Below are 24,682 nucleotides of genomic sequence, written 5' to 3'. Positions count from 1 at the left end.
GCTCTGAATTGCTCTTAGAGATAGGTATAAGATCACCTCAGGCAGAGCAAGGTGTCTGCGAAGTTGTGTAGGTTCTAATAGTGCACTCTGATGTCCAGGTCACTGAGCCCCTCCAAAGGAGGTTCAGGAAATGGAAATAGCAGCAAGAAGCTCTATTCGTGTTGACCTTGGTTCTGAGAAGTGAAAGTAAACAGAAGTGCAAATCCTTGGGCGTAGGCCCGAGTCCTGGGCTTCCCTTACGGATATCTTAGAGCAAAGGACCACAGGAAGATGGGGTATTTTGTGGTAAGAAGGTTCTGGTGGGAATTTTGAGATCAGAGTTTCCATTCTTTAGAGTATTTCCTAAACACACAAGCCACTCTTGCACAGAGAGCACATGCATTGTATACTTGCCTCTTAGGTTAGCTTCACAGTCCATGATATATTAAATTTTCTAAAACTTTGAACATTCATTTGCATTTCACAAAACTCTGAATATTACCAGGTATTTCACTTCTCTTTAGTTCAGACACAGGATCCCAGTCTGTATTTTAAGTGGTGACAAGAACTCTTTGCTTAAAATAACAATTTCAGCTAAACTAGAGGTCATAAAAATTATGATGTCATTTCCTCATTCATCTCTTTGCAAATGTAAGACAAAGCAGGTTTTTATAATATTTTAATAACTTGTATGACAACTGGTTTTGGCGCATCTTGAAAGTGGAATTCTTTTAAATTATAAAGGATTTTGTGTGCTTGAAATCCTAGAAAAGAAAGAAAAAAATCCTAAATATAATGTACTACTTCATATATAAATGCATTCATATAAATCTTAAGAATATTAAACTATAAGATTTTTAGAATTACAGTCAGTATATATGTAACTAAATCTAATTTTATGGACAATTAAGCAAAAGCTAGAAGCGAAAAAGCTTGAACTTTGTTGAGAATAAAGAACTTGGGCAGGAGTTAGTACTAGAGGACCGCGGCTTGTTAGACATGTGATAAGGCACTGTTGCTGCTCATCCAATAGTGCACAAGGCAACACGGCAATGTGACCCAACACTGTGAGGTGGGAAACCCTGCTGCAGGCAAAACTCAACTGGAGGCTTGTGGAGCTGATGAGGGTAACTGAGAGGAAGATCAGAGAGAAAGAGAGAGAGAGGGAGGGAGGGAGGGAGGGAGGGAGGGAGGGAGAGAGAGAGAGAGAGAGAGAGAGAGAGAGAGAGAGAGAGAGAGAGAGAGAGATCCTTTCCCTTTAATTTGGAGACAAAGTCCTTTTTATTGTTTGAAAGGATGAAATTACTTTATTCCAATCTTAGAGACTTTCACTGTAAATTATAGATGATAATAGGACATGGTATTTGTTCCCTAATTAAAGATTAGTGCAATAAACTACAAAATGTAACTTTTGTCGTAGCTCCTAAAGTAAGTAGATTTTAAAGAATTTTACAGGAAAAAAAAAACTTTACAGAGCAATAAATGGGTGTTGTATACATCTTCTACAAGAACCTAAATGTTTAAGTTACTGATGCCTGAATTCTGCTGGAAGAGTCTAGAATCCCTTCCCTAGAGTTCTGAGGGGTTCTGGGAATCCTCTTTTCTCAGGAAAGGGTTTAAGCTTCCTGAGAATGTTAAATTACCAAGTAGTCTAGCAGGTTCCAATGATGTTCTCTAATTGAATTCAGCTAGATGATAATTTCCTTTTACTGCAGTAGCAGATGCTGTTTTATATCCCTAACATTTCCAAATGCTTGGAATAACCAAGTTCTAGAACTGTAGCATGGTAACAGCTGGGTAGACTTCAAAGACACAGGGTACCTGGACTCCACATTCCACCAGTGTTAGCCTGTGAGAACTTGTACTCGGTTTCCTCTTCTATCAAAACTGGCTGAAAATGCCAGACTCAGTCACATTAAGAAGGTAGACTGAGAGCTGAATGCCCCCAACAGAAATAGGATGAAAATCACTTCCTGTAATTGCTCTGTAAATGTCAAATGTCTTTATCATGCCGACCCAGATGGAAAGAAGTGAACATTTACTTAGATCCTTTAGTCTAGCAGTGGTAGACACAAACCTAAAGTATTAAGAATGTCATCACAATATCCATACATCTGCTTCATTTCCCTGCCATAGTCCCTAAATGTGCCTATTCTATAAACATGCTTTATTAGTACTTACGTTTTCACTCATTGCCATGGCTTTAGATGCAGGACTGCCCTTCCTGTTTGTAGAACACAAAGACAGTATTTACTTTATTATTACTTCCAATCATGGAACCCATCCTTATTCAGCAGAACTATCTTAGCCAGGCAAGAAGAAAAAGCAGCAGCCCAGACTGGTTCCTGACATTTATAGACAGTACCCAGAGAAGCCACGTAACAAAGTACAGGTTTGTGTGAAATCCTGAACAACAAAATGTAGCCTAAGGCTAACATGTTAAATTGTTTTTGTGGAATACACAAACAAGGGACTTACTTTCAACCTGATATAATAACATAAATATTTTAAAAGTTTGATTATTATAATCTGAAATTTCATTTGCCCATGGAAAGTTTTACGTGTTGATTAGGGTTCTAGTAGAAGCTCGATGTGAAGACTACAGGTTTCATGAGTAGACATAAGGTGTAAGGAAATAAAATGTTCCTTCCTGGATTATGAAGGTTCCTGCCTGATTTAACAGAGGCTCAAAGAAGGATAGTATAACCCCCCCCCCTTTATTTAAGATTGCTTTCACTCTGTTCAAAAAATGCTCCAATCATTTTGCATCATTAAATAAAAAATTTAAGTGCTCACAGTTGCCTGGGGCGGGGTTGGTGACTATACACCCAGGTTGTTCCGTTCTTCTGAATTTCCCCTTTGCTAATCCTGATATGTAGACTTTGACCTGTACTTATTATACTGGAATGCCATGAGATTGAGACACCAGGGTTGAGGCAGGCATGACAGGTGAGTCCTCAAAAGGATTTAAGAAAAGCCACGCCAGCTGGGAAGAGGGAAGAATGTACAGGGGATTTGCAATGCCCATATATAAAGAGAAGCCATGCCAGCTGGGAAGAGGGAAGAGTGTATAGGGATCTGCAATGCCTGTCTATAAAGGGTGGGCAGTTGTAGAGCAAGTGCAATGAAACTGGGACTTTGATGATCTTATCCATGTCTTAGGCATTACTCCATTTTTTTTTCTCCCAGGGGTGGGAGAGATGTTTTGGTGGTTAAGAACACTTGCAAAAGCCAGGTGGTGGTGGTGCATGCTTTTAACCCCAGCACCTGAGAGGCAGAGGCAGGTGGATCTCTGTGAGTTCGAGGCCAGCCTGGTCTACAAGAGCTAGTTCCAGGACAGGCCCGAAAACTACAGAGAAACCCTGTCTCAAAAAAACAAAAACAAACAAACCAACAAAAAAGAACACTTGCGGCGGTGGTGGCGCACGCCTTTAATCCCAGCACTCGGGAGGCAGAGGCAGGCGGATCTCTGTGAGTTCGAGACCAGCCTGGTCTACAAGAGCTAGTTCCAGTGAAACCCTGTCTCAAAAAATCAAAAAAAAAAAAAAAAAAAAAAAAAAAAAAAAAAAAAAGAACACTTGCTAATCTTGCAGGGAACTGGGCTCCCAGCACCTACACAGTAGCTCACAACCATCTGCAATTCCAACCCCTGGAGATCTGACACCCTCTTCTAGCCTCCATGGATACTGTATGCACTTGGTACACAGTCATACATTCAGGCAAAACACTCAGACACATAAAAATAAACTAAAAAAGAATATTCCCCCCCAAACTTCACATTCATATATATTCTGTTACTGATTATTTTTACTTAAGAGTTTAGTAAGCTTATTGAGTACTGAAAGTTCAAGCACTCTGGACCTCTCTCCCAAGGTCATACCCTCTGCAGTCTTCCAAGCTCAGTAAGTAGAGGATACTCCTTTAACCCTGAAGCCACCTCCCACTTTCCGTTTTTTCCTAACAGCCTGAATAGAGATCAGGTAATTGCTCAGAATATATCCACTATGCTATAAACCCTCCAGGACTCCAACGCCCCCATGGATACTGTATGCACTTGGTACACAGCCATACATTCAGGCAAAACGCTCAGACACATAAAAACAAACTACCATAAGCTATGTTGTCTTGGTTAATATTTGTTTTCTAATTGATCTACCTGCTTTCACCATTTCTTCCTTAAAGTTTATCCTTAACAGAGAAACCAAGATGAACATCAAAGAATTAAAATTTTTCAAGCTGCTTACAGCCCTTCGTGGACTTCCTATGTTCCTTAGAACCAAAGCCAAATGCCTCAAAATCCTCAGACCTCCAATACTCTCACGTGCTCGCTGCCTCTCTTCTCATACTGCTGGAAGCACAATGCTCGTCTTCATATCTTCTGATATGAGCATCCTGACCTTGAGTCCTTTTGGGTTATTTTTCCTCCCCCTTCTGCAAGAACACCAATTGTGGACATCTGCTTGCCTTGCTTTCGTCCTCGGTCTTCACCAAACATCACCTATCGCCCTCCCTGCGAGGCCCTCCGTTTGAATGACAGTCTCCGCTCTCTGTAGTCTCTGCTTTCTTACTTGTTTTATTTTCCTCCATAGCTCTTGTCTCACTCTGAAATGCTCGAGAGTGTACAGGCTTACTTATTTTCTGCTCCTGGAATGTGAGCTCCATAATGATATTTATTTTGACACGTGATTTCCAGTAGTGATTTTGTGGGTGTTTTGGCCTTTGAAAAACTGATTATGGCAGTGCCTAGAACAGTGTGGGGCACAAATCTGATTAAATTTCAACTAAGGGTAAAAATTACTAAATGAAAGCTTATTTAAAAATGTTTAGTGAAACATAGAAACGTGTTTTTAAAGTTGTACTATGGAAATGTCTACAAAATTAGAGACCATGTTCTTCTCCTGCTGTTTGTGAGCAGGCACAGAGGTAGTATGTATTTCTTGACGAAGGCAATTAACTTCTAACAGGATTAGTCTATACAAATAAACCATTTTTGACATTAAACAGATGATAAAGAATAAAAGATATGAAGAAAAACGTGTTACAAAAGGATACTTACTGGAAGGAAGATTCTTCTGCAAAAGAACAAGTATAGATCATTAGTGCAAGAATTAATATGCAGATCTATCTATAGTGACTCTGGCTTGACTCCCTTTAAGTCTCAGCTGTAACATCTATACCTTCTAAATGAAAATTTCCTATAAAATGATATGTACACCAGATGTTTGGGCTTTGAGGGCTCAGGGGTAAATTCAAGAATACTTTGGAATTATATAATCAAGAAGAAAATAAAGTTTCAAAAATGTTATTAAAATTTAAAGAAATAATAATTGTCACATTTGCTTATTAATTAAAATAATAGGATTCTTTAGGGATAAGGCTAACATTTCTTTGAAATGTGGTCCCAAGGTAGTGTTACTATTATTAAGTAATTTGAAATTGATCATAAATTCAAGGTCAGCAGGGCAGTTTAGTGTGACCTGTGTCAAAGAAGCAAAAGGAAAGCTGGCCATGTAGCTCAGTAGCAGATTGGTAGTCTAGTGTGTACAAAGTCTTGGGTTCATTTTCCAGTTCCAGAAGGCAAAAAGTAGAAAGAAAAGAAAAACAGATATAAACTGGGCTTGGCTGGAGGTTAAAGTTTGCAGATGCGGATCCCAAAACACAAGTTTAAAAATACAGTTGCAGGCCAGGCAGTGGTGGCACTCGCCTTTAATCCCAGCACTGGAGACAGAGGCAGGCGGATCTTTGTGAGTTCAAGGTCAGCCTGGTCTACAAGAGCTAGTTCCAGGACAGGCTCCAAAGCTACAGAGAAACCATGTCTCAAAAAACCAAAAAACAGGGTTGCCTTGGACAGGTTTTCTGCCATAGCAAAATGGAAGTAATAATTTTAGCTAATGAACTCTTAAGTCCCATGTCAGTTCTCAGTATTTTAAGAAAAGTATCTTTACTGATTCCTCTTTTTTTTGTTTTGTTTTGTTTTGTTTTGTTTTTCGAGACAGGGTTTCAAGACTGAGTGCTGGGATTAAAGGCGTGTGCCACCAGCGCCCGGCTACTGATTCCTCATTTAAAAGTCATCAGTGTTTTTTTCTAAGTAGGTAAAAATGTCAGGAACTTTGAATGATAATTTTGTTCATACTTTCACTGTTGCCCAGCAGGGGGACACAGCTATATTCTAGTCATAAAATAGGCTAGGCTAGGCTCAACTCTGATTCACAGAACAGTTCACACTCTTATTTTCTTGACACAGGGTCTTACTTTGTAGACCAAGTTGGCCTTGAACTTGATCTTACTGCCTTAACCTTAGGAGTGTTGTAATTACGTGTGTGAACTCTGTGCCCAGCAGTAGCTAAGCATAAGGAATTACCTTGAATCAGCTTCCAAGGAAATATATCTGGGTTTTTTTTTTTTTTTTTTTTTTTTGAAACAGGGTTTCTCTGTGGCTTTGGAGCCTGTCCTGGAACTAGCTCTGTAGACCAGGCTGGTCTCGAACTCAAAGAGATCCGCCTGCCTCTGCCTCCTGAGTGCTGGGATTAAAGGCATGCGCCACCATCGCCCGGCCATGGAAATATATCTGATGCATAACGTTTATTTATGTTATAAGGAACTCCTTTTGATTTTGTTTTATTTTGATATGAATAATTTTCAACCTAAGTTCTAAAACTAATAACCATTATTAAGCAATGGGTCTAAAATTCATGCATGTTTGAACTTATTATTTTAGTTAAAAATTCAACTTCATACACTTTTGTCAATGCAGCAAGTAAAAGCTCTGGAACTTTCATAAATTTAAACACAAGGAGAAAGTGAATACATTAAGAGAATTAGATATGTTTAAATCTCAAAAAGTATAGAAAACTGATTGCATAGTCAAATGTATTTTGAAGTTACAAGAGTTTAACCAGGAGGAACTAAAAACCTTGTCTGGAAGCATCTCTAACTTAGTAGGGTCTATGTGTGCTCATTGGTTTTGTTTGTAGCTTATTTGAAACAGGATCTCACTGTATATAGCCCAGGCTGGTCTCAAACTGACTCTTCTCATGACACCACCCTGCCCTCCTGATCTGGGATCCCAGACATATATCACCATGCCCAACTAGGTGTCTAGTTTTGGTTAACAATTTTCTTTATAGTTGTACGAAATTAGACATTTGACATTCTACAGTTTTATATGAAAACATTTCACTGGTGGTTGTAAAATTAAAAATCAGTGTCTATCCTGAAAGAGATAATTCCAACTTAAAATATAAGGATCCCACAATATGTTAATACACCATAAACATTCGTCTACGTTGAATGTCTGTGTTGTTATAGCCTCCAAGGATAATTCTCACACAGTCCATAGAATTGCCTAGAAGTTTTCAAAAGAGAAGCGTTCTCCACCTCACCCCACCCCCGCTCTGGTTGCCAAGGTGCATCCCAACCCTTATACGTGTTATTGTGGACATTATCTATGGCACAGTGGCGGTAAAACTGCTCTCCAGAGTGGGTAGAACTTCATAGGAGAAACGGTGTACCTTAAAAAGAAATCGCTCTGCTCGCAGGAAATGCCATATCTGAGAGAGGAATTCCACTTACTTGAAAAGTAGCCTTTTCTCTGAGCATAGCACACACTAAGGCCACATACAGAAATCACGAAGGTCACAACTACTACAGCTGCTATGATGCCACTTATGTTGAGAACATCTGGAATGTGAAATAATGCGTGCATGAATTCATGGACACATACCATCATTAAATCCAACAGAGTCATAAAAGCTCTCCTTGGTAACAATGCTAAGGATACATTTAACTAAGTCAATTTAACTAAGTTAATTTCAAGACGTGGCTCAAAGCTGATTGAAAATATTCAGAGAACCAAGTTTTGCTAAAATCTTAAACGTTAGGATTGGCAAGATGGCACAGTGTGTAAAGGTACTTGCTGTCTGTCTAGAACACAATCCCCGAAACCCTTCTCTGACTTCCACTCGTGGCCTGGGTTTGATCCCTATCGGTGGGGGTGGCGGCTATGCTCTCTGAGACTCGTATTTCCTAGGAAAGATTTGTAAGCTGTCATTCTCTTGGATTCTAAATGTCACTTTGTGAAATGTAATATACTGGTAGCAACAGTCTGAATAATCTAGACCTGTAACTAGATTTCGTGTGTCTCTTGGAAAAACCTACTTTGAAATTAGCATAAGCTTAGTGTTTCAGGGCATTGACACAACCATCGCCAGCGCCTTAATAACAATAACCCATGTGGCTAACATGGCTACAGCACGTAAGCACTGCTGTATTATTTTCATGGAACCCCAGGAAGAAAGACATTGTGACATCGAGCACAACGCCTGCCCAGTGTTGTGACTGCAGGGACCGACATGCGCAGCAAGCTGGCAGCACACGTTTATGCGGGCTCCCAGGAACATACTGTAGCACGCTTGGCCGTGATTTTTTTTTTAACACAGATTTTTCTAGAAGCACATTTTAAAACATTTATTTGAAAAATTAAAAACATGGTTATGTATAAGCCAAATTGTCTTGTCTCGATTAGAAGAGAGACTGAAAACAATACTGCTTTTTTTTTTTATATTAAGCTCATTTTACAATTTTTCCAATTGTCCTTCAAATCACTCAGCCCCTTCCATCCCCTGGGTCCTTTAGTCATGACTGTTCCACACTCCACTCCCACACCAGTGCTTACCTACTTGCATCCGTTTCCCGGGGCACCTGCGGTGTCCGACAGAATTACGGGCTTCACAGTAGTACTCTCCACTGTCCATCTTGGAAATCATGTTAAATTGCTATTTGTACAAAGAAAAATATTTTTTTTAACCTTTAAACTGTAAATCTGTGAGTAGACTCCTAAAAAACTAATGAATTTTGTCATCAGCTGGGTCTGTCCTTTGTAATGACTCAGAACTTGATATTTTTCTTGTGAACTGAGTGTGTATCTACTAGAATCTGCCAGGACTTCGAGAAGTAAATAGCTAGGCCTATTTAATTTGACAGAAAAAGCAAGACTCTCTGAGGAAATCTGTCTGTCTGTCTTCCCCCATTCCCTGCTACCTTCAACAGTATGCCACGATGTTGCCCAGGCTGGCTTCACACTCTTCGTCCTCCCTCCGTAGCCTTCCAGAAGCTGGCATTACAGCTACATGTCTCCTCCATACCTCTAGTTTCGGGGAGCGCCATTCATTGGTGCACTTTCTCAGTCCCAGAGGGTTCCCTGCAGGAGCAATCACCAGCACTTTCTCCAAAGAGTCAGAGCTGTGGCCAGGAAGTGGCTCTGGACCCAGGAACCCTCAACGGATGTTTATAGGATTGTAAATTATAGCAATTCCAGAGTGTTTGGAAATTCTGGAAAGATGAAAGTTCAACCCTTACTACTTCTTCCTGCCAAGTCACAAGAGGTAAGAATTGGTATAAAAGGCTTTCTAGTTTGTAGTAGTAATTTGATCGCCTTGGAGAGTTCTGGAAGGGTGGGATCTGGGGGGGGGAAGATCGGAGAGCCCACTCCAGTGTAAGCTGCCTATTAGCAGGAGATGGCCTTCTAGATGCCCCGAGGGCTGAGGTTCCCGCGGAGAGTGTATCCTAGCATTTCAGACTTGCCTCGGGCTTTCATCACCCACTCAGAAAAAAAAATAAATCCAGGAGTAAATATAGCAGAGTGTGACAGCAGGTGTTGTGCCCAACGTCACAGTGTAAAATCGCTCGGACCTGCTGACTGCTCCCGAGGACTGGAAAAGGCTAGGGCATGGCCTTGTTCTGTGCACAGCAGCCTTTCTCTCTCTCTCTCTCTCTCTCTCTCTCTCTCTCTCTCTCTCTCTCTCTCTCTCTCTCTCTCTCTCTCTCTTTCTCTTTCTCTCTCTCGCTCTTCATTTAGCTACAGAACTAGTGTGCTTTTCTGGGCATCAGAAGATCTGGCTTCTATGTGGTACCGCACTAGCAGAATATAAGGAAAGGCTGTATCTTTGTTTCAAAATTCCTAAGACGAATTTTAATGTTGCCTGTAAGAGTGGTAGTGATTTTGAGTTGCTGAAAACAAAACATTTAAAACCCAATGTGATATTATCTGTATTGGAAACAAATGACTTCAAATTAAATGACCTGATTTTTTTCTTTTTCAGCCCACCTCTACTCTGAAAATTCACAGACGAAAAAGTAAACATGGTTTATAAAAATGTCACTAAGCTTGAACAGCGTATTTATGGAGCCTCTCAGTTTCCCCTAGGGAAGGAGCAAACAACCAAATCAATCCAAGTTAAGGTACTAGATAAGTAAGCCACAGAGACTGTAGTGAAAGAAAGATCTGGAGCCTTGGGGAAGTTTAATGACCCCAACATCCTAACATGGTTTTCCTGTGGTCGCTGTTTCCATGGTAGCACTGAGGTCCGTGTGTCCCCAGCTGAGTTTTTTGTGCATTTCCTCTGCAGTGTAAGTTGAGGCTGAGGTCAGTGACTTTCCAGGCCTGAGAGGTAGCTAGAGAGTAGTACTGCCTGATCCATCATGAACAAGGTTTGGCCTGCCCCCTACCTGGTCACACCTTAGCCCCCTGGTTGCCTGTACCGTTTCCCACTTCCCATGATGTCTGTCCCATCATTTATTAATTACATGCGCTATCCTCTCTCCTGCTCCCACCTCCTCTCCCCACTTAGTACGTAATGATATTGATCTGTCATCCTATATAATTTTAGGTTCAAATAACCATTTATTTCATCACAATGACGGTTAGTGTTTAATACCTGAAATGGCCTTACCAGAATTCCAGATTTTGTATTCATTGTGTATGAGCTGTTGTGTTTGCCAAGCTTTTGGTTCCCTAGTAAACTGGTGCCGTCTTTAAACCATGTGTATTCGGGAGCGGGGTTGCCTTCTTTCTCTTGACACCGCAGCTCTACAACACTCCCACTCATGACAGAAGTGGGCACTTCACAGGTAGGAACTGCAGGAGCCACTAGACAATGGAAGCCAAAGGACAGGCTATTCATCGGCTGAACATGAATTTTAATAGTCTGCATTGAGGGGATACCTGAGGTACCGATGGGCCACTAGTCACTAGATGTATTTCCTTTTTTTCCTGGGCAAACAACATACCATACTTTTTACCCTTCTTGCTGCCAGGGGAGTTACATGCATTAGTTTGGGCCAAAGGAATGTAAGTAAAAGTGATACAGCCATTTCTACATCTAACCTATTAAAACTTCACGTACGCTTCATTTGCTCACCTTATCCTCACCTCTTACCAAGTAGTTGTCATTACACTTGCGCTTAGAAAGTCATGTATTGAAGATGCCAGACCGACCAGTATTTTTATGAGTCTCATTAGTTCATAAAGTAGGGTGTTGGGGTTTGGATATGAACTATCCTCCCCATGGGCTGGTTCGTGGGTTTGAACACTGGGCCCACAGATGCTGGTATTGGGAAGGTTGCGAATGACTTGTGAGCAAGTGTGTTGCTGAGGACTGGCCTTGAGGTTCGCACCTTAGTTCTGCTCCTGGCCCCTCTGCTCTCTGATCTGCCAGGATGTGAACAAGCAGCCTCATGCTCCCAAGGCCACAGCTGAGCTGGTCCCATCTCCATGACTTCTCTATCATGCTGGACTTACATACACTCAAAACATGAGCATTCTAGACCAGGCTGGTCTCGAACTCACAGAGATCTGCCTGCCTCTGCCTCCCGAGTGCTGGGATTAAAGGCATGCGCCACCATCGCCCGGCTAACATGAACATTCTTTAAGTTGCTCCTTGTCATGTAGGTGGTCACAAAAATGTGGAAAGTTGGTAATAGCAAAAATTGGCGCCAAGAAGTGGAAACATTGCTGGAACTCTCTGAGCACACATTTCATAAGCTATGGAACTAATTTGCAGAACTGTAATAGAGTTTGGACCTGTAGGCTAGAGAGGCCCTATACTGCTATATACAGAAGCTAATGGTTTATTCTGGTGGGTGTGGGGAAGATAAGAAGGCCAGTAGTATACAGGTAAACAATAAAGACTGTGCTTGCTTACAAGGCTTTCAAGGGGATGAAGGACTTGCCTTGAATCATAAACTGGATCAGAGGCCAATTACTATGACATTCAGACAAAGAATCTGGCTTCATTCTGCCGGTGTCCTGAGAACCCGGGTAAGACTAAATCTAAAGGCAGGGGGCTGGGCTGTTTGGCTGAGGAAATCTCAAGGCAGCATAGTGTGCGGGCTGCGCGTGGTACCTTGTCACTGCTTTCTGTCAGATTTACAAGGAGGAAGTGAAAAGATATACAAGTGAAGTCTGTAACCAGCAGAGGTGCACAGAAGTGTTTGAATTGCAGGCTGAGGGCAAGGTGAGTCCAGACAAAGCAGCTGTAACTGTTAAACACACTGGCACCGTGAAGGAAGAAAGGGTGCCATGAGCGGAAAACCCCTCATCAAGAAGAGTTCCATGGTGTGACAATTCAAATTCCTGTAGAGGGAGCCTTCCTGAAAACACAGCCTTGTAGGCGTCTTTCTGTAAAGCAGACATCAAAGGAAGATTTCTGCCCCAGTTCAGTAGCAAAGGCACATAGAGGCTGTTAGAGCTGAGGTCCAAGATGGTCAGGACCCATCTTAGCCAGCTACAGTACTTGGCATTAGCTCGGTGCTGCTGGTCTGTCTATTTTCAGGCATTCTGGTTCAAGAGGAAGACAGTTATACCAAGAGCCCAGAAAGATGTTCCAACAGCTGTGTAACAGTTTCAGATTCTTTGCATGGAGCTCTTGTGTGGCCTGGATGTGAAACTGTGAGGGTAAAGCCCAAATTAAGTGAGAGCCCAGGGTATTAGAATTGTCAGACGCACAGGACCTTCACTGAGAAATCATTCAGGCACCAAATGGAGCTATCTAAAATGAGAAGCCTGCTGTGTCTCAAGTAACAGAACAGTGGGGCTACCCAAGGTCATTGAGCCCAGGTGACACCACCAAAGGCCCAGGTAGTATACATGGAGCTGTGGAGTTTGGTACTTTTCATTCTGCCTTGGGCTAACTTTGGCCCAGCCTTTCCTTTCCGTGACCCCATTATTCCCCTTTGGAATGGGAATGTTTATTGTGAAACACTGTATATTTTATTTGTTAAGTGTTCATGGTTAAGTGATTGCTTTGAATGATTTAAACTTCAGCCTTTAGAAGAGTGTTTGGGCCATGAGCCTAGTGGTTTCTGAAGTTAGACCAGATGTACTTCCCCTTAGAAAATATCCACAAGTGTATGGGACTCATAGGCAGAATGATAAGATCTGAAATGCCGTGACCCTCATGGACTCCTGTGTTTGAACACTTAGTCCCCCGCTGGTGGTACTTTTGGAGAGGTTGTGGACACTATGAGAAGTGGTCTTTTGTCTTATTATATTTTATTTTATTATAAAATATTTTTAAACTTAAAAAAGAAGTGGGGTCTGATTGGAAAAAGTGGATTTTAGGGATTTGAAGTAAAAGAATTTAGTAGGTAAATATTAATAATCTGGAAAACTCGGGACTGACGATGGTGGACCGAATTCCAAGACAGTCCCCAAATATCTCCATCTTCAGGATGTACACATTGTGTCTCAGATATTCAAAATACAAAAGTACTGTGAAGAAATCCAGCAAATAGAATTGAGATTTGAAATCACCAGGAGGTCGTGGTGGTGCACACCTTTAACTCCAGTACTTGAGAGGCAGAAGCAGGAAAGTTTGAGGCCAACCTCATCTACAAAGTAAGATCCACGACAACCAGAGCTACACAAAGAAACCCTGTTTTTTAAAAAAAGACAAGATTCCAAATCTATTGTCTGTAATATTAAACAGGAGGATTTGGCCGCACAACACGGACCTTTTAAAGATTTACTTATTTATATTTAATGCATACGAATGTATGTATGTATATGCACCAAGTGCATGCAATGCCCATAGAGGCCAGAAGAGGGCAGCAGATCATCAGGACCTGGTGGAGTAACAGGCTTGCCATTTTCCCATGTGGATGCTGGGAAATAAACCTGGGCCAGCTAGGATCATCTAGAGGAGCAACAAGTCCTCTTAACCACTTGTGGCCCATCTCTCCAGTCCCCAGCATGGGGCTTTTAGCTGCAGGGTGAATTCTTCTGAAGGAAATGGCAGCAATGCAAAGTATAAGAAAGACCAAGAATGCCTTTGTTATACTGAAGATGAAAAAGGTAAGGTCACTGGACCATGGGCAGCCTCGAAGAAATGTGTGACTCTAGATGATAGGTAGTTTGATATGAGATCTCAGTCCTACAATCCTAAGGAAATAAAACTCTGCCAACACCTAGAATGAGCTTGGAAACAGATTTTCCCCGGAGCCCAGAGAAAGGAATTCAGTCCATGTAAAACTTTCATTTCAGCCTCGTGGAACACTGAGTAGAACCCAGCCTTGCTACTGGACTTTGCATCCATAGAACAAGAAGTTCATAAAGGACTGTTCTCTTAAGAAAGCGTGTGATCATTTACTGTGCAGCAATAGAAAATGATTATACCAACTAAATCGGCTGCAAGATTCCTGAATTACATTTTCTCTTTACAAGCATGTAAATATACTTTATACTTGGCCTTAGTCAAGAAGCTGAGAGACAATATTACATCAGAAAGATTCTTAGCCGGGCGGTGGTGGCGCACGCCTTTAATCCCAGCACTTGGGAGGCAGAGGCAGGCGGATCTCTGTGAGTTTGAGACCAGCCTGGTCTACAAGAGCTAGTTCCAGGACAGGCTCCAAAANAAACCCTGTCTCAAAAAACCAAAAAAAAAAAAAAAAAAAAAAAACCCAACAACCCAGATTCTTAATGACATTTTTTTAAAGAGAAAAGGTTATTTTTCTTGTTTTTTTTTTTTTAATGTTAACATCATAGAAAAGATGGTCCTACCTACTGCTGTATATGAACTCTTGTGTCTATCAGTCATTCTTATGCTGATTAATCATATTAGCCTTGGAGTTAACCTTATCTGGATGTGGATGACATCTGGATAACATGGTTGGGACTTGTTCTAATTGTGTGGCACTGGGCATATAGTTTAACTTGTTTCTTCATTTGTCAAATTTAATTTTGTAGTGAAGATTGAGTAAAACACTATGTGAAAGCACTTAATGTCTGCTAGCTACCAAATAAATGCTAACTCTTTTGAACCAAGTACTTTCTGATTTTTCTGCTAGTCTAAAATTGCTGTTTCTTTTGTTGATTTTCCATCAACTTATGGGATACCATGAAGAATACTAAAACAAACAAACAACAACAACAACAAAAACCCAGAATCTTGGGCAAGTGTTCATGATCCAGAGAGGAACTATTAGGAGCTACTTCAGTCTTAAACAGAGAGATTGTGGAAATGAATTAGTGATTTCAGCAGCCAGTGAGCTGAGGGGAATAGCCTGGTCTTGCTGAGAAGGCACTTGTAGAATGTGGCGGTCCTGTTGGGGCTGGGTTAGTGTCTCACCCCCAGGGCTGGAGGTGATGGTGGGGTGGCTGACAGGAGTCACACACGTGTGTGCGCATTACCCAAGACTTCTAGGGTGACTGTATCTTCCTGCAGGTTTTGGCCTTGATCAGATGGAGCACTGACTTCACAGCGATACTTTCCGGCATCATTTCTTGTAACATTTTTGATTCGTATATTGAAATCTATCATCTCGGCACGATCTTTAAAGTCGCCTTTTGAGGGGAGAAAAAGATAATAATGTTAGAAACAATGCAAGCAACTTTCCATGTAAGGTCTTCCTCGAGTTACTTCATTCAAAATTAAAGGATTTATTTTCCTGGTAAAACCTTAAATTTAAACTTTGAATTTACACGTGCATATTACGTATTTTGGAAGACATTTCAGACTATTAAAGACTATTTAGTTTCACCACTCTCCCAGGGTCTCTCTATGTAGCCTCGACTGGCCTGAAACTCTCTAAGTAGACTAGGTTGGTCTTGAACTCACAGAGATCTACCCACCTCCGCTTCCTGAGTACAGGGATTTAAGGTGTGTACCACTACCTCCGGCACCACGTTTGATTTTAAAGAACTCAACTGAATGCCTGCCTTGCCACCTGTCTAGTATCTGTTTCTGCTTTCAAAACTAAACAGTTTAATAGCTCAGAACAGAATTTTATATGTGGCCATTCAAGTAATACCAGAGAACATTATGTAGGTGGAAAGGACCTTAAAAGTATTATCTTGATTAGATTTTGATAACTGCAAGTAGTGAATTAAAGTGGGCTTTTTTTTTTTTTGAGCTAGCGAGATGGCCTAGTGGGTACAGGTGCTTGCTGCAGAGTTCAATAATTTGTTTCATCCCAGAGTTCCACATGGTGAAAGGAGAGGAAAATCCTCCTAATTGTCCTCTGACTTCCACATGGCATGCATTCCCCTCTCCCCCAAATAAGTATATGTAATAAAATGAAAAATAAATAAAATAAAATGGGGTTGTATAATATGCAAGTGCCTAAATTGGCAGCTGTAGTAAATGAATGTCAAAATACCTGTTCTATTAGCCATTTGAAATTTGAATCCTATCTTATTGGAGTAGAATCAGATGGAATATTTTATTAATTTGATTTTTTTAATATAGGGTTTTGCCACATGGCTTTGAGTGGCCCACGACTCGTTATATAGATTAGACTGGCCTTAAACCCACAGAGCTCCATCTGCCTCTACCTCCTGAGTGCCTGGAATTAAAGACGTGTGCCCTTCAGTGAGTGTGGTGGTTTAATGAGAAATATCTCTCATGGGCTTATGACTTTGAACATTTGCCCCCCCCCCCAGTTGGTGGCTCTGTTTTGGGAGATTATCAAGCATTTAGGAGGTGAGTATTGCTGGAGGAGATACATCCCTGGACTTCCTTTAGACGTCTTTACTTTCTGTGTATGGATGAAAACGTGATCAGCAAGCTTCCTGACCCACCTGCCACGCCTTCCCTGCTGTGATAGACTCTCTCCCTCTGGAGCGATAAGCCAAAATAAACCCTTTCTTCCTTAAGTTTCCTTCGTTATAGTATTTTCTCACAGCAACAGAAAAGTTACCAACATACAAACTAATGCCATAGTTCAACCACCATCATCACATTTTTATTAGTAATAAATTATAGAATCCGAAGGGAGAGTAGAGAGTGAAAGATGTACAACAAATGAAAAGTACTTGCTAACTGTTATTGTAACTAACGGTCTATGTGTTCCAACTCTCCAGGCTTTGTTTGTATCTATCAGTCCACATATCTGTGTAGCTCGAAGACTAAAAACCCAGAGACAAAAACTGGGATTCAACCCAAAAACCAGAAAAGCAAAGCAGCCTAGTGCACTAGAGGAGTCTTACCTCTTCCAAGGCTCGGCAGCTGCCAACCAAGCAGCCTAAACCTCTCTCTCCTCTCATTTTATATTCCCCTTAGTGCTGGGATTAAAGGTGTGAGGCACCACCACCTGGATTTGTTTCTGCTTTTATCTTGTGTAGTCCAGGGTGGCCTTGACCTCACAGAGATCCATCTGCCTCTGTCTCCCAAATCCTGGGATTAAAGGTGTGTGTCACCCACCAGTACCTGACCTCTAGTGGCTTTAGCTTTGCCTCTGGTCTTCAGGCAAGATTTATTTATTTTTTAAAATACAGATAATATACCACTTTACATCCCAACTTTCCAGGCTTCTCAGTGGTAGGCTTGTTTTCTAGAGGGAAACAGGGAAGGTGGTAAGGCTGCTATTACTGGGCAGCAACCCTAATCCCAATCTCATCTTCTGTTTGTTTTGTTTGAGATAGGGTCTCTCCTTGTAGTCCTATGTAAATCACACTGGCTTTAAACACACAGAGATCTGCATGCCTCTAGAGTGCCAAGATTAAAGGAATGCAGCGCCGTAGGGGTCCAAAGTCAGTGTTTTTCTCCTTACTAACAGCTTAGTTTACCAGGCCAGTGAAATAATTGTGTTTCGTGTTAAGCAACCAAGGATCCCAGGACTCGGTGGAATTCACCTACTTTTGCTCTGTCTGGTTTTTGTGACTTTTGTATTTTAGGTCTCAGACACTATTCATTCCATCTCACACTTACAGAAACACATTTTCAGCAATCAGTCATGTCCTGTTCCGTTCCCACTTGTAAATGAAGGAATATGGGCTGCACTTGATGTCCTCTCACTCTGACCTCTTCAAGTCTGCGGTGTCTTACCTTGCAGAGCCTGTTGGTAGTACACCAAGGAGACACCCTGTCCCAGTTTCTTCCACTCTAATCTGGAGGAGGTTGTCTTCTTTGGGCTTTTACAAGCTAAAATAGCCTCTAGAAACAATAGGGAAAATATGACTTTTAATTGATCCTATGATCTTACGTGTTACTTAATTTAAAAATCTTTAAAAAAAATCTTTAAATGGCTTTTTATAATTTTCTTTGCGTTTCCATCCATCCATTCATCTCCATCCAGTCATACACAGAGACATAAATACATCACATCAATAGGTGCCATGTTTGGCTTCACCCAAAGATGAATTTGGAACATGACAGCTGTTCTCTGTAATAATTATGTGACATAATCCAAGTTCTGGAATCTGAGTTTCCATCGATAAATGGGATAGTGACTCACACAACTGTGAGTCTTCAAAAGCCGCAATTTATGTGAAACATGCAAGCCTAAAAATTGTTAGTACTTAATAATCAGCCACTGTGGCTAATTATTTACTGTTAGACTAAGTCTTGGCATCTGAGGAGTCTAAAGTTTGATGGCAGATGCAGGCAAGACAATGTCATTTCAGGCAAAGATGATGGGCATCAAGAAGGAGGCCAAGGGGAGTACTTAACATTTTCACCTAAGAAAGACCCTTAACCCATCTCAGGCATGCTGGGAAAACGCACAGAAGTTCCTCACAGGCTACATTCCCCCTGGTGACTCACTCTATATACACCTAATATAGCCTTATACTAATTGTAGGTTCCTACTGCAAAAGGACTGCCTATAACTGTGCCTGAATCTGGAGAAATTATTCAAAGACAAATCTCCGCACCGATCTTATTTCAGTGTCGTAAAGATGATCAGTTTTGTAACAGCAATTTGACCACAGTTGGATCATTAAGGAATTTCTGGAGCCTGTGAGGGAGTCACCTCTTTGACTGTCCAAACAAAACGACTAGGGAGAGTCACTCAATACTGGTCTCAGTAGTTCTCCAAGCTGCCAAGCAGAAGCTCCAGCTAGAAGTAATTTAAAAGTATGTCTTGCCGGGCGACGGTTGAACATGCCTTTAATCCCAGCATTCAGGAGGCAGAGGCAGGCGGATCTCTGTGAGTTCGAGGCCAGCCTGGTCTACAAGAGCTAGTTCCAGGGCAGGCTCCAAAGCCACAGAGAAACCCTGTCTTGAAAAACCAAAAACCAAAAACCAAAACAAAAAACCAACAACAATAACAACAACAAAATCTGTTTCAATTAGGCTCCTTTATATTTCGGAAATACTTCAAATTTCTGAGTACTTTTAATCATAAGGCATGTGGTTTGACCTAAAAAAAAAAGCACAGGAACTTTCACTGAATAAAAATTTAAAATCCTTTCCATATGTCTGATTTTGATGTTTAAGAATATTTAATGTCATTTTTAAAGAGCCCCATATCTCATCTGCATAATCACAGGCAAAAAGTCTATAGGCATATGTTTGAATGCTTAAAGCTTTAAGCTTTCACGCCACATGGAGCGATCATTTTCAGAGGTGTTTACAGCTCTGCTCCAAAGACAAATGTGTGCTAAGGGACCTGTCTGAGGAAGCAGTCTGTGCTGCTGATTAAGGAGAAAGGGTGGTAACTTCCGGAGTCTTGAGTTTTAGATAGGCTTCCTTCCCGTATTTTGTTGAGTTTTCCAACAGTTATGCACACACCCACACTCCTTTTCACTGTTTCTCTGTCTTACTCCTACATCTTGAGAGATAATTTGATACCACACCACACTATTTCATATATTTAACTAAACATGTACACTGTCCTGTGGAAAAACCTGAGGAAATTCAATTAGAAAATGTAACCAGTGACTTTCCCTACACTAGTGACTTCACTTTCGTCTCCTTCTTACTAGACATACGTAATGTGAAGAAGTGATCTATCCAATTGTCCAAAATATGTCCAATAATACTGTGGAGCCAGCATTGTTCTTGTACTGGCGCAGAGCAAGGATCCTTTGGCTTTGGGGATCTGCAATCTAGCAAGAAAAGTCAGGCCAACAAGCAACCCAGAAGGTCAGAGATGGGGAAGAGAGAAGCAGCAGAGGAGATGGAGGATTGCTGGAACAAGGGCACAGTGTACATAGCATAGCTGATCTCTTTCAGAAGGTAACATCTGATCAAAGATTTAGAAGCTAGGAAACTTAGTCCTAAGAGTCTCTGAGAAAGTGTCCTGCACAGGGAAGTCAAGGTCCAGAAACCCAACACAGTGGTTCTCAACCTTCCTCATGTTGTGACCCCTTAATACAGTTCCTCATCTTGTGGTGACCCCAATTATAAAGTTATTTTTGTTGCTACTTCACAAAAAAATATATTTTGTTGCTACTTGTGTTTGCTACTGTTATGAATCCTAATGTAAATATCTGTGTTTTCCGGTGGTCTTAGCTGACCCCTGTTAGAGTGTTCTTCCACCCCGCCAGGAGGCACAGGTTGACAACCACTGTTCTAAGACATCAACACCTTGATCTTGAGCTACCATCCTCTAGAACTATCAGAGAACAAGGCTGTTGCTTTAGAGTCTGTAGTATTTTGTTAAGACAGTCTTAGGATATTAATACAGATAGTGAAAATGCCAGAATTATAAGGCTAACATTTCAGGATAAAGAACCTGGATGTTAAGTCTCCCTTTTCTCCAGGCAAAATTCAAAACTCCCAGCTGGCATAATTTTCCTATCTGGCTTGTGGGTTATGGTGACATGGTAGTCACAGCACAGGCATCGGGTTAGACCTTGATCACATATTAGGCCTCAGATAATAGGGGCATCATACTCATATCAGTGGAATGATAAAATAATAATTCTTGTCAAAATTATATATATGTAAATATATATATTAAAACTATGTGTGTGCGTGTGTTTGATATACGTTATCCTTGAATGTGACATGTGCTCCGTAAGTGGCCTGCTTTTTTCATCCATGGGGAAAAACAGTGAGGTCACCTCCACATGATATCACAAGTCTATGTTTACATTGCCCAAATCTGAACTAAAATGGTACCTCTGCTTTGAATAGTAAAACAAGTAGTATTGACATAAATCATATGTCTTCACACAAGACACATTAATACTCAAAAGGTACCAACCTTTTCTATTAAGGTGGATTATGTTGTCAAAACATCTGTTTAATCTTGATGGGAAAAAAAAGACTGTTGTTCAGGAAAATGGTCGCTCTAAGCTCTGATTAATAACTTTCAGGTTTGGACACTGCAGAGAGCTGCTCATGTGATGTACAAGCTGGCAGAGCTGCCCTGATTTCAGCCTTAATCTGCTTTTGGCAGCACCATGGGAAGTGGGGGCAGACCAGCAGCCCGGAGAACCAGGGATTAATTCATAACTTTTGACATCAGAGAAATACGAGGGAAAAAAAACCTGAATGAAACGTGTTTCATATAAACAAATCACAGAATGTCACAGACTTAAAGTTACTGCAAAAACTAAAAACAAAAAAAACACCACCCCCAAAACAAAACTGTGGGAGAAACTACAAATTGATTTGTGCTTAATGGAAGGCCACATTAGAAGCAGATGAAACAGAACTAAAGTGAAGGACAATTTTTAAAAAGTAAATGAAGAAAATGGTAAACATTTACTCTGGACTCAGATTCTCTCTCTCTCCCCCACCTTTGTGTGTGTGTGTGTGTGTGTGTGTGTTCACACGTGTTCTCCCTGCATTAACCCAGCACCTTGTACACAGGTAAGCACTGGCCTTGCCATGAAGCACTTTCCCACTGAGCACAGTAACTTCATCCCTGAGATTAACATTTGATTGTGATAAATTATAGAAAGATTTTCCATGTTAAAAATAAGGCATGTCTTTAAAAAGAAAAGCCGAGTGGGGACAGGATTTCACTTTGGGGTAGAGAAAATGTTCTGGGTCTACGGAAGGTTGTGGTTTAAGAACAGCTTGGATATACTCAGTACCACCGAAGTGTTTACATTATAAGACGTCAGATTTTAAACTCATGTGAATTTTGCCGCAATGTTTTAAAAGTAATGTAAGACTAAAGCACCCAGTGGTGACATTTAACAGCGATATTAGAGCTGAGGCATGCACACCCACCGCATCTGCCTGGACCTACGTAAAAGCCTCTGAGGATGTGAGCAGAAGGCTGAATTTCATTGACTCTCGAGGTCAGGTCACCCTCTCCTGCTGTGCACACTCTGAACCTTCCCAGCCTCCCTTCTTGCTTGTTGCCAGCTCTGTTTGGCCTCCTCTAAGTACTCCAGAGTCCAACTCACTTTCAGTCAATGATATCCTCTTGGCCATCGTCCTCATTTAAAATTGTCCCGCAATACAGTGTGCCTTATTAGCGTCATCACGTAGTATGTTACAACTTCAAGGCCTTAACGGAATTATCTGAGTGCCTTTTGTTATACAGCCCTAATTGTGTACTGCCTAGGTGACCTAATGGAGTTTCTACCCCACCCTTATCTTGCTCATCTCTGAAGATAGGGTGCCTGAAGGCCAAAAGTTCCTCTTCAGGTGAACAGACCAACACCCGGCTGGCTAAAAGATGGCTACCAACGTGGCCACCACAGAAGCTCCCAGTACGTGATCAGTAGCATCCACTACCAGCATCATGACTGATAATAAATGCCATCACAAGAACCAAACAGACCATAGAAGCAGAAAATAAGATGTGAGCAGGCAGAAAGTTAAATGGCTCAGCTGTTATAGAGCTGACCAGAGTTTCATCCCTGGAATCCACATAAGGTAGAAGGAGAAAACTGACTCCACAAAGTTGTCTTCCCACTGTGGATGCTCTCTCCCAACACACACACACACACACACACACACACACACACACACACACACACACACACACACACCATTGGGGGGAACAGTATGTAAACAAACCAATCCAATCAAACCTTTAAAACACCATACCTTGGTACTCTATTACTGTAACTTCTTGGTGGTCTTTTGATGCAGAAAGTCCATTTGTCTTATGATCTAAAACAGTAAAACAGATGGATAGTTAATATGGTAGTCTGTTTTTCAAATGTTTGAGTGGGACACAGCATTCAATAAGCCAGCATAATCTGAGTAACAATTGTTGCATTAATTCAGAACATATACAACACAAATGATCAAAATAGGGAAACCATACCACACATATCACTTTCATTTTCTGTATGGTGATTTGGGCTTTTAGCATTTCCCAAGTGGAATCTATCTCTGGAAGTACACTCTCCTCAGCACCCCTGAAAACGAGCACGCCCTTAATTTACCTTATTATGCAATGTAATGGCTGTCCACCCACCCACCCATCCATCCACCCACCCACCCATCCATCCAACCATCCACATATTCGTCCATCTATCCACCTGCCCCCCACATATCTATCCACTTATGCACCCAACCACATATTCATCCACCTATTCACCCCGTCCACCCACCTACCTACCAACCCACCCACAAATCCATTCATTCAGAGATAGCTTCTCAGAGAAGACTCAACTCTCTTCTTTTTATATAGTCTTTTACTCTCTCATCGACTCCATTACCATTCTTTTGCAAAACCAAACAAAAAACCTTCACAGATTCTTATTAATAGTTCTGATATCTCTTTTGAGATGAAACTTGCAAGCCTCCCTTTCTACTAGACACCTGTATCTCCTTTCTCTACTTCCACCACACACTCATGGGCAAAAGCAACAACCAGCTTGGTTGCAAACCTTCTTTTATTTCTACAAATTTCATCTCAGTGAAATACATCACAATGCACAGGGTTACTCATACCAAAATCTCACACTTTGCCCAGGATACACCCACACAGGCTGAGGATTCTACTATCCACCCAAGTGCTTTGAGTATGTCCTTTTTGCTCTTACATTCATCCACGTTCCTTGTCTCAAGAAGGTACGGAAATACCCAAAATCAAGCAAGAGAAAAATAGGGCACACCTTGCCTCATCACCTTAAAATAAACACTGGTCAGGACAGATGTGAAAAAAATAGATAGCTTAGGCAAGCATTTGAGAAAAGCCACCATTACTAAAATACACCTGTTTCCCAGACTTGTAAAAGAGGAAGTGAGTTGGCCAACATGGATCTTGGTATAGAAAGCACCAATAATAATAATGCTCAATGATGTGGGAGTCCCCTCTGTATGCTAAGCTAAACCACCATATATATTTTAAAGGTATCTTGATTTCATAATTTGGGTCTAAGGATAAATTACTTTGGAAAAGAGCTTCTTCTTTTGTTTCCACAGAGGATGAGAACCTATAAAATCCTTCCAGACTAATGTGGTTTGATGGACGAAGATCCCCCAAAAGGTCACTATAACCACCCCCCAAAATTACTTTGCCCAACAAAAAGCAGGATGCAATTTGGAGAAAACTATGCCCAAATTCCCTAAATGATTGTTTATAAATGTTTGTTTACATTTAAAGGGGAATATGCTATAGAGATTTGCATTGGTATGGATTTTGGTTTATACAAATTTAAGGTCAATTTTGTTATACTGTGTATATGTATTTCTGATCTTGATTAAGGTATTGTGTTTGTGCAGTTCATGTGAAAATGTAATGTTAAAAAATACAGGTTAATAGATAATCATCTATAATAGTCAAG

At 41.0% G+C, this 24,682-nt stretch overlaps 1 protein-coding gene across 1 annotated transcript in view; it reads right to left on the bottom strand.

The window, feature by feature from the left end:
• Positions 1-641: 641 nt before the first annotated feature.
• Positions 642-24,682, bottom strand: part of Jam2 (junctional adhesion molecule 2) — a 51,981-nt gene continuing 27,940 nt past the window's right edge. The window contains exons 2-10 of the mRNA XM_050138555.1: positions 22,992-23,057; positions 18,081-18,188; positions 15,446-15,598; positions 10,710-10,906; positions 8,654-8,753; positions 7,552-7,659; positions 5,036-5,051; positions 2,161-2,203; positions 642-743 (exon numbers count right to left, since the gene is read on the bottom strand). Of these exons, the coding sequence (XP_049994512.1) occupies positions 711-743; positions 2,161-2,203; positions 5,036-5,051; positions 7,552-7,659; positions 8,654-8,753; positions 10,710-10,906; positions 15,446-15,598; positions 18,081-18,188; positions 22,992-23,057 (824 nt within the window). The 3' untranslated portion in view covers positions 642-710. The remainder of the gene's footprint in view (positions 744-2,160; positions 2,204-5,035; positions 5,052-7,551; positions 7,660-8,653; positions 8,754-10,709; positions 10,907-15,445; positions 15,599-18,080; positions 18,189-22,991; positions 23,058-24,682) is intronic.

This window comes from Alexandromys fortis, unplaced genomic scaffold (assembly GCF_014885135.2).
Source record: "Alexandromys fortis isolate MF-2015 unplaced genomic scaffold, M_Fortis_MF-2015_v1.1 scaffold_11, whole genome shotgun sequence".
In the NCBI taxonomy this organism is placed as follows: Eukaryota; Metazoa; Chordata; class Mammalia; order Rodentia; family Cricetidae; genus Alexandromys; species Alexandromys fortis.
Note: the sequence above shows the minus strand (reverse complement) of the source record. Positions and strands in the feature narration are given on the sequence as shown.